The following is a 10,708-nucleotide window of genomic DNA, read 5'->3' as shown; positions in this document are numbered from 1 at the left end:
TTCATTGCAGTGTTAACGTAAGCCTACTTGTAACTAATAAATAAACTAAAAATCTCCAGTGATTGAAGTACTGAGACAATTTGGTCCTCTCTCAGTCACTGAGACCTGCTGTGAGATGTTTAAATAGTTTTATTGGACAGGGAAGCCACCTGTTGTCTGGTGAAGGGTTGCGGAATGGGGGGGGGGTGCAGGGGGGCGGGGGGGGGGGGGGACTTACTGCAGCTGCTGGCTGGCTCTCCAGCCCCTCCCCTTCGCTGGTTGCCTGCTCTGTGACGGACCCTCAGAAACCCAGTCTCTCTCCAACACTCGTCCTCAGCTTAACAGCTCCGAAACAATTGCTGGGATTTCCGACTTTATCCAGCACGGAGAACACAGGAAGAGGGAGAGAGAGAGGGACACAGACGAAGCAGGAATTACAGGGACTCTACAAGGCTATCCGAGCAGCAGCAAGGGGAATCACTGGGGATCCATGAAGATTTCCAGCCAGTCCCAGCACTGGGAGGATGGAACAAGTTCAGGGGAAAGCTCAGGGCAAGGAAATCCGACAGAGCGAGGGTAACGGACGAAAAAGGCCACCCTGCCAGCTGCGGCTGCCTGGTCCCATCCACAGGTAGGGTGAATGGGCAGGGGGGGTGAAGCTGGCAGTATTCCCAACCACTCTCACTCTCACTCTGCGCAAAGGAAATTGTTACAAACCCAATACAGCCCCACTCATCATCATCAACCAGGGAGGCAGACAACACAGCGCAAGGGATTCGCGAAGCGGAGCCGGGGAAAGGAGGCAGGGGCAATAGTGCTGTGGTGAGGGGGCAGGAGTGAGGGGGCGGGGGGTGAGAGGGCGGAGGAGAGGGGGCGGGGGTGAGAGGGTGGCGGTGAGGGGGCAGGGGATGAGGGGGCAGGGGGTGAGGGGGCAGGGGGTGAGGGGGCAGGGGGTGAGGGGGCAGGGGGTGAGGGGGCAGGGGGTGAGGGGGCAGGGGGTGAGGGGGGATGGGGTGAGGGGGGATGGGGTGAGGGGGGATGGGGTGAGGGGGCAGGGGGTGAGGGGGCAGGGGGTGAGGGGGCAGGGGGTGAGAGGGTGGGGGTGAGGGGGCAGGGGATGAGGGGGCAGGGGGTGAGGGGGCAGGGGATGAGGGGGGCAGGGGGTGAGGGGGCAGGGGGTGAGGGGGCAGGGAGTGAGGGGGCAGGGGGTGAGGGGATAGGGGGTGAGGGGGGTGGGGTGAGGGGAGGTGGGGTGAGGGGGGATGGGGGTGAGGGGGGATGGGGGTGACGGGGATGGGGTGAGGGGAGATGGGGGTGAGGGGAGATGGGGGTATGGGGAGATGGGGGTGAGGGGACGGGGTGAGGGGGTAGGGGTGCCGGGAGATGGGAGTGAGAGGGCAGGGGTGAGGGGAGATGGGAGTGAGGGGAGATGGGGGTGAGGGGAGATGGGGGTGAGGGGAGATGGGGGTGAGGGGAGATGGGGGTGAGGGGAGATGGGGGTGAGGGGAGATGGGGGTGAGGGGAGATGGGGGTGAGGGGACGGGGGTGAGGGGGGATGGGGGTGTGGGGAGATGGGAGTGAGGGGAGATGGGAGTGAGGGGAGATGGGGGGGAGGAGTGAGGGGAGATGGGGGGGGAGGGGTGAGGGGGGTGGGGATGAGGGGAGATGGGAGTGGGGGGGGGGTGGGGTGAGGGGGGGGGGTGAGGGGGTGAGGGGAAATGGGAGTTGGGTGTGGGGTGAGGGAGATGGGTGAGGGGAGATGGGAGTGAGGGTGCGGGGTGAGGGGGTGGAGGTGAAGGGAGATGGGAGTGAGGGGGCGGGGTGAGGGGGCGGGGTGTGGGGGTGAGGGAAATGGGAGTGGGGGGTGTGGTGAGGGGAGATGGGTGAGGGGAGATGGGGGTGAGGGGGCGGGGTGAGGGGGCGGGGTAAGAGGATGGGGGTGAGGGGAGATGGGGTGAGGGGTGATGGAGGTGAGGGCATGGGGTGAGGGGGTGAGGGGGTGAGGGGTGGAGAGGGGGAATGGGTAAGTGGATTCCGATAAGGGGGAGGGGGTAAGACTGGCGTAAGACTGGGGTAAGAGGGCTGGAGCACTGGGATTGGGTCTTGGGGCTGGGATAATGGGGCTGGGGCAATGGTGCTCGGATAACGGGATGTGGGAAGCGGCTGGAACAAGGGGGCTGCCACATTGAGGCTTGCAGAATGTGCAGAGCCAGAAGGATTGGAGTAGGGTGAAGGGTAATGGACTGCGCGAAGAGAAATGGGGCACAGGTGGCTGGGGAAAGGAGCGGATTGTAAGGACAAAGAATAACGAAAAGTGCAGCACAGGAACAGGCCCTTCGGCCCTCCAAGCCTGTGCCGACCAACTGAACTAAACAAAAAACCATTTGCCCTTACTCGGTCCGTATCCTGAAGGCTGGCATATGGGGAGTGGGTAAGAGGGAGTAAAGTTGGGTTAAATGGGCGATTGGGCAGAGTAGGGTTGGGGGAATGGGGTAACTGGATTCAGTAGGGTCGGGGCAGAGAGAGGGTTGTGGGGGGGGGGGCCCTGAGCTGAATGATGTTTCTCTATCAGTGAGAGTGTTACCTCTAGACTTGACGACAATAACCTCCTGACTGTCTTCCCCTCTTCCAACCTTGGTAAATTCGAGATCATCCAAAACTCTGCTGTCTGTAAACTTTAACTCACACCAGGTCCCGCTCCCCTATCGACCATGTGCCCACTGACCTACACTGACTCCTGGTCAAACCAGATCTGTTTTAAAATTCTCAATCCTTATTTCTGTTCTCTCCTGGGCCTCACCCCTCCCTATCTCTGTCATCTTCTCCAGCCCCACAACCCTCTGAGATTTCTAATTCTGGATTCTTCTGCATTCCCAATCATAATCACTGCACCATTTGTATCTTCAGCTGTCTGGGTCCGAAGCTCCGGATTTCCCTTCGCAGATCGCTCCATCTCTCTACCTCACTTTATTAGGACACTTTGAAATCTCTCTGACCAAGCTTTTGATCATCTGACCTAATATCTCCTTATGTGTCTCAGTGTCACACTTTATTTAATAATCATTCCTGGGATGCTTTATTATATTAAAGAGGCTTTGTTATTATTGTATTCGAGTAATAAAAACGTCTAATTAGTTTGCTCCACACATCATTTATTGGAGTGTTTCTTGTTAGTTGGTGTGCAGAGAGGGTTAAAATTGGTTATTGCTGCTGTTTCTGATCACTTCCACCCGCATCTCCCTCCCACACTCCATCCCTACCCACTTCTGTATCTGTCCCTGCAATAAGCTACTCTCCAACTCATTTACAAGTGCACTTTCAACATCCCAGCTGCCTAGCCTTTGACCCTCTATCCATCACCTTTTTCCATTTTTAATGCCCTGGTCCCCTGTAAAACTCTCTCCCTCAAGCATGGCCAGTCCCTCAGCTACAGTGCTCATCACCACTCCCTAACAGTCAAAGGGTGTAGAACTGAAAGGATACAGGGACACCAGGTTTAGCCATTGCCAGACACTGCTGGTCCTGTTCGCATCTTCTATACCTGCTCACTAATCCAGGATCATCCCGGAATGCAAAGATAACACCCGGCTCCTTTTCTTGATTGTAAATGGTCTTCCCAAACCCCCTCCCTCTCTCTCTCTCTCTTTCTCTGTCCCCTCCACCTTGACCTCCCAAAACAATTGTGAGAAACTCTTGGGACTCCATCTCATTAAGATTGAGACAATTTGATCATCTGCCTAATCGTGCCCCTCCTTCCCACGAGCACACTTGTCAAATTCCCAATAAAGCTCCATCTGCCCTGAATTCCCAACCTTGGCTGGTTTTCCTTCATCTCTCCTCATGCTCTCTTCAACCTCAGGTTGACCATGAACACACCTCCTGGTCTTCAATTCGATTCCCACTAAACCACCCGAGCTCCCCTGCCGGTTCCCGTGTTTGCCAATTCTCTCTCCTCAGGTGCTGTTTCCCGCTCCATTAAAGCTGCCATCATCACTCTTCCCTCAACAAACCAACCCTTGGACGCATCACCCGATTGCCGCATCTGCTACATCTCTTTCATCTCCACAGGCTTCGAATGTGTGATGCCTAAATCTGTTCCCTCCAATCCTCTGTCTCTGCCACAGCTCTTGTCAAGAGGGCAGCTCACCACAGCCTTCTCAAGGGTAATTGGGGAAGGGCTGGCCAAGCCAGTGATGCCCACATCCCGTCAACTAATCATTCATAAAATCAAACTCACAGATGACATTCTGTGCGGGGTGACAAAAGTAAACTTTGCCTCCTGGTCCTGGACATGGTGACCACATCCTCCTCCTCCTCCAACACCTCTCCCACTGTCGTCCAGCTGCTGGGACTGTTCTCACCTGTTCCCATTCTTATCTATCTAACCATAGCCAGAGAATCATTTCTAATGGCTTCCCTTCTGCTCCTGCATGGGTGTCCCTCAGGGATCGATCCTTGTTCCCCTCCTGTCCTCCCTATCTACCTGCTGCCTCTCAGTCACATCACCCAGAAGCACAGAGTTAGCCTCCACTTGTACACACCCAACTCTACCCCCCCGCCTCTACCTCCCCCCCGCCTCTACCTCCCCCCCTGCCTCTACCTCCCCCCCGCCTCTACCTCCCCCCCCGCCTCTACCTCCCCTCCGCCTCTACCTCCCCCCCCACCTCTACCTCCCCCCCGCCTCTACCTCCCCCCCGCCTCTACCTCCCCCCCGCCTCTACCTCCCCCCCACCTCTACCTCCCCCCCCTGCCTCTACCTCCCCCCCGCCTCTACCTCCCCCCCGCCTCTACCTCCCCCCCGCCTCTACCTCCCCCCCGCCTCTACCTCCCCCCCGCCTCTACCTCCCCCCCGCCTCTACCTCCCCCCCGCCTCTACCTCCCCCCCGCCTCTACCTCCCCCCCGCCTCTACCTCCCCCCCGCCTCTACCTCCCCCCCGCCTCTACCTCCCCCCCGCCTCTACCTCCCCCCGCCTCTACCTCCCCCCCGCCTCTACCTCCCCCCCTGCCTCTACCTCCCCCCCGCCTCTACCTCCCCCCCGCCTCTACCTCCCCCCCACCTCTACCTCCCCCCCGCCTCTACCTCCCCCCCACCTCTACCTCCCCCCGCCTCTACCTCCCCCCCACCTCTACCTCCCCCCCGCCTCTACCTCCCCCCCCCGCCTCTACCTCCCCCCCGCCTCTACCTCCCCCCCGCCTCTACCTCCCCCCACCTCTACCTCCCCCCCGCCTCTACCTCCCCCCCGCCTCTACCTCCCCCCCGCCTCTACCTCCCCCCCACCTCCACCTCCCACCACCTCTATCTCCCCCCCATCTCTACCTCCTCCCCCCACCCCCCCGCCCCCCCCCCCCCCCCCCCCCCCCCCGCCTCTCTCAGCTCCTCCACCGCTGGTGAATTATCAGGCAGCTTATCTGACATTCAGGATGATCAAAAATTCCCTCCAATTAAATATTGGGAAGACTGAAGCCATTATCTTCAGTACCCACTCCAAACTCCATTCCCGAGCTACTGGCTCCATCCCTCTCCCTGGCAACAGCCTGAGATTAGGCCTGTCTATTCGCAATCTTGGTGTCACATCTGACCTCATTTTTATGACATCTGTTTGCACCTCGCTCAACTTTGCCCCTGTGTCAGCTTATCTGCAATGCTGGAACTCCCATTCATGGTTAGTTACCTCTGGACTGGACTAGTTGGGTTGCATGGCCTCTTTCTGTGCTCTGTATATATATATCCTACATATCCCAGTGCGCTGCTGGCTGGTCTCCCACATTCTACCATCTGTATACCTGAGTCATCTGAAACTCAGCTGCCTCTGCCTTTAACTCACACCAAGTCCCATTCCCCTATCACCCCTGTCCTTGCGGATCTATGTTGACTCCCATATTCTCATCCTTGCTTTCAAATCCCTCCTTGGCCTCCCTATCGGACAACCACCTCCAGTTCCACAACCCTTTGAGATATCTACACTCCTCTTCCTCTGTCCTCTTGAGCATTCCCACATTTAATTCCTCTGCCATTGGTGGCCATGCCTTCAGTTGCCTGGGCCCTAAGCTCTGTAATTCCCTCCGTACACCTCACTTTCCTCCTGCAAGACACGTCTTAAAACTTACCTCAGTGTCCAAGCTTTCTGTCACCTTATCGAATATCTCTTCATGTGGGTTGGTTTTATACTTTGTTTTCAATGCTCCAGTCAAGTTTTTCACACAGAGGGTGGTGGGCGAGTGGAATCGGCTGCCGTCAGTGGTGGTGGAGGCGAACTCAATAGGGTCTTTTAAGAGACTCCTGGATGAGTACATGGGACTTAATAGGATGGAGGGTTATAGGTAGGCCTAAAAGGTAGGGATATGTTCGGCACAACTTGTGGGCCGAAGGGCCTGTTTTGTGCTGTAGTTTTCTATGTTTCTAAAGCTCTTTGGAATGTTCTACGATTTAAAAGGCGTTATATAGATATAAGTTGTTGTGCTTTGTGAGCTGCAGAGTTATATATATATTATATATATATATATATATATTATAGCCTGGTTACCACAGCATGTTTCCACTGTTACCAGCTCTGAAAAAGACAATGTGATTCCTCGGGATGTTTCTGGATCCACGTGCTGTCTGTTGTGTACGGGGTAGTGGGGTGGAGTGGTGCGGGGAGCTGGGGATGGGATCTTGGCCCATGAACGAGAGTTTAAAATTGGTCACACCAAGTCATTGTTGTGTTTCTGTTTCTCCTGCTAATTTCTCAAGGTAGTGGAATTAAAAATGGGGAGATGTAAAAGAGGGAGAGAAACCACAAGCCTGACCAAAATGGAGATGATTGGCCAATGCCTCCCATCAGCCAGGCTGTCAGCAACTGGTTGGCGTTTATGTGTTGTTCTGTCTCCTGCAGTCACACAGAAACGTTGTTTGGTTTGGTGTAAAATGCTCTTGCCTGGCTCTCCGAGTCTCAGCTCCTGCCCTGCTTCTCTGCAAAGTGAGTTTTGCAGGAAATAATCAATTTGCAACAAATCCATTGCAAGTAAAAGTCTACCATCGACATCGTTTATATCTCCTTAGTGTTCGGTGTGACACCCAGCTCCGTCTGTCTCTTCATCCCTCCCCCGCCTCCTGGTTAGGGTGCATTGGCCATGCCAAATTCCCCCTCAGTGTACCCGAACAGGCACCAGAGTGTGGCGACTAGGGGATTTTCACAGTAACTTCATTGCAGCGTTAATGAAAACCTACTTGTGATTAATAAATGAACTTAAAAATCACCGATCCCTTCCCACCGACCTCTCTCTCCCCATCCATAATCACTAAACCCACCTCAGCCAACTCCCTCTCCGACCCACTCCCAATTCCAAGCACCCTCTCGTGACCCTCTTCCCCCTCCCCTGTGGCCACTCCTAATCACTGCAGTCACAGTCCACAAGGGTCCCTGACTGTGGCCTTATTTTTATTCAGTCATGAGATGTAGATGTCGTTGGCTAGGCCAGCACTTATTGCCATCCCTGTTTACCCCACAGAAGGTGTTGGTGACCTGCCTCTCTCCCACCTACCCAGAGGCAGACTCTCCTCCTGTCCAGTTGGCAGCCAGGAATTGGAGTCAAAATCACTCTGAACTCCGGGGTCCCCGGACATGCTGCTTTCAGCGTCCCTCGTGCTTCCACTCCCTCCAACACTCAGTCTCCTGCACTTCCGCCTATCTCTCCACCACTTCCCCATAAACATCAAGATCTTGGAAACTGCACACTGGAGCATGCTTGTGCCTGTGAGGGATCATGTCCCTGCAGGGGCTTTCAATCTGCTCACGCTGACATCTGGGGTCAGAGGTGAAGGAATGCGCGTAGCATTGCGAAGGATTTAGTAACTGCTGCACTCACTGGGATAAAATCTGTGTGAAAGGCACAGAGGGAGCAGAATTCTTAAAATGCATTCAGGACAGCTTTAGTCAGTCAGTACGTATAAAGCTGAACAAGGGAAGAGTCAGTTCTGAACTTAGTTTTAGAGTTTTTTTTATAAGTTACAGGTTTTAAATTGGAGGAACGCCAGTTGTACTAAGCTGTGATTTAATTTGGCAACAACGAACTGGAACCAGCTACTGGAAAGTAAATCATAGCACTGGGAGGTATTCAAGTGTGGAACTTTACACTAGCCACACTCCCGTGGGTTCTGAGGTGAGGGGAGGTGGGAGCTGGGGAGTGTGAAATTGCATAGACGGGATTCCCTCCTGCCGTCCTGCCCATCACAACCTCCTACTGATTTTACACTAGGACGGGCAGGGCCTCAGATAGCAAGCCCTCCGTGCCCCCCCCCCCCCACCCCCCACCCCCCTGCCGCCCCCCTTTGCCCTGTTTCCCACCCAGCCTCAGTTTTTAGGCTGGCAGACAGATGGCAGCTCTGGGGGTAAATCCAGAAGTGAAGACTTGGGCGTGAAAGCGTTGCAGGGGTTGGGGGCGTTGCCTCCATCAGAAGGCCCCTTCTGACTGGGGCACTCTCCCCTTAAGGCCTAGTGACCATCAGACCTCCCCCTCACCTGTCCCCTGAGACCCTGATTATCCTCCTGACTAATCCCCAGGCCTTCCCTATCCTCTGTGGCCTGGGACCCATCACCCGTACGTGAGCCTCTAGCTCCCAGGACTCGGGCTCTGGCAGCTCCGTGCAGTGCCTTCTCTGGCCACTGCAGCGCTGTTGTTGGAGGGACTGGAAAGCTGTCAGCCAATCCAAGGTGGGGATTTCCTCCTGGCTGAAGGGTAGAATTCCCATCTCATGCCAGTCAACACTCATTCTAGTGGAACCCAACTAGCCACTTCCTGCCAATCGGAGAAAGAGCCATTTATTCCAACTCTTTACTTCCTGTTGCTAACCAGCTTTCTATCTAACTCAAGACACTAACCGCAATCCTATGTGCTTTAACTCTACATAGCAATCTGCTTTAGTAGTATCTAGTAGTAATAGTAAACTGTTTGCATCCCTCTCGGAACTTGCCTTTCCATCTATTTTTGTGTCGTCTGCAAATGTGGCTCTCGTACATTCACCTACTTCCTCCAAGTTATTAATATATATCGTAAATAGTTGCGGCCTCAGCACTGACCCCTGTGGAACCACACTGGTTCCAGGTCACCAACCTGAAGAAGAACCCCTCATCCCGACTCGCTGTTTGCTGCCCATTAACCAGTTCTCTATCCATGCTAATGCACTGCCTCCAACACCATGGGCTCTGATCTTATGACTTAACCTTTTGCGAGGTTGAACACCTTCTGGAAGTCCAAATACAACAAACCGACTGCTTCCCCTCTATCCATTCTGGTTGAGATTTCCTCAAAAAGCTCTAATAAATTAGTCAGACACGATTTCCCTCACATGAAGCCCTCCAACTTTCCTTCCATAGTGCCGACACCCCCGCAGTACCGACCCCCCCCCCCCGCAGTGCCGACACCCCCGCAGTGCCGACCCCCCCCCGCAGTGCCGACCCCCCCCCGCAGTGCCGACCCCCCCCCGCAGTGCCGACCCCCCCCCCCCGCAGTGCCGACCCCCCCCCCGCAGTGCCGACCCCCCCCCCGCAGTGCCGACCCCCCCCCCGCAGTGCCGACCCCCCCCCCCGCAGTGCCGACCCCCCCCCCCGCAGTGCCGACCCCCCCCCCCCCGCAGTGCCGACCCCCCCCCGCAGTGCCGATCCCCCCCCGCAGTGCCGACCCCCCCCCCCGCAGTGCCGACACCCCCGCAGTGCCGACCCCCTCCCCCGCAGTGCCGACCCCTCCCCCGCAGTGCCGACACCCCCGCAGTGCCGACCCCCCCCCGCAGTGCCGACACCCCCCCTCCGCAGTGCCGACACCCCCGCAGTGCCGACCCCCCCCCCCCGCAGTGCCGACCCCCCCCCCGCAGTGCCGACCCCCCCCCCCGCAGTGCCGACCCCCCCCCCCGCAGTGCCGACCCCCCCCCCCCCGCAGTGCCGACCCCCCCCCGCAGTGCCGATCCCCCCCCGCAGTGCCGACCCCCCCCCCCGCAGTGCCGACACCCCCGCAGTGCCGACCCCCCCCCCCGCAGTGCCGACCCCTCCCCCGCAGTGCCGACACCCCCGCAGTGCCGACCCCCCCCTGCAGTGCCGACCCCCCCCCCGCAGTGCCGACCCCCCCCCGCAGTGCCGACCCCTCCCCCGCAGTGCCGACACCCCCCTGCAGTGCCGACCCCCCCCCCCGCAGTGCCGACCCCCCCCCCCGCAGTGCCGACCCCTCCCCCGCAGTGCCGACACCCCCGCAGTGCCGACCCCCCCCCGCAGTGCCGACCCCTCCCCCGCAGTGCCGACCCCTCCGCAGTGCCGACACCCCCGCAGTGCCGACCCCCCCCTGCAGTGCCGACCCCCCCCCGCAGTGCCGACCCCCCCCCTGCAGTGCCGACCCCCCCCCTGCAGTGCCGACCCCCCCTGCAGTGCCGACCCCCCCCCCGCAGTGCCGACCCCCCCCCCGCAGTGCCGACCCCCCCCCCGCAGTGCCGACCCCCCCCGCAGTGCCGACCCCCCCCGCAGTGCCGACCCCGCCCCCCGCAGTGCCGGCCCCCCCACAGTGCCGACCCCCCCCCCGCAGTGCCGACCCCGCCCCGCAGTGCCGACCCCCCCCGCAGTTCCGACCCCCCCCGCAGTGCCGACCCGCCCCGCAGTGCCGACCCCCCCCGCAGTGCCGACCCCCCCCCCGCAGTGCCGATCCCCCCCCGCAGTGCCGACCCCCCCCCCCGCAGTGCCGACACCCCCGCAGTGCCGACCCCCTC

At 58.4% G+C, this 10,708-nt stretch overlaps 1 protein-coding gene across 2 annotated transcripts in view; it reads left to right on the top strand.

The window, feature by feature from the left end:
* The first annotated feature begins 247 nt into the window (after window positions 1-247).
* The window catches only part of znf638 (zinc finger protein 638), a 279,892-nt gene continuing 269,431 nt past the window's right edge, over window positions 248-10,708 (top strand). For both annotated transcript variants that reach the window (XM_078224710.1, XM_078224700.1), the window contains exon 1: window positions 248-610. In XM_078224710.1, the coding sequence (XP_078080836.1) occupies window positions 504-610 (107 nt within the window). In that variant the 5' untranslated portion in view covers window positions 248-503. The remainder of the gene's footprint in view (window positions 611-10,708) is intronic.

This window comes from Mustelus asterias, chromosome 1 (genome assembly GCF_964213995.1).
Source record: "Mustelus asterias chromosome 1, sMusAst1.hap1.1, whole genome shotgun sequence".
NCBI lineage: Eukaryota > Metazoa > Chordata > Chondrichthyes > Carcharhiniformes > Triakidae > Mustelus > Mustelus asterias.
The sequence above is the reverse complement of the archived record's forward strand: the minus strand, read 5'-3'. Positions and strand labels throughout refer to the sequence as shown.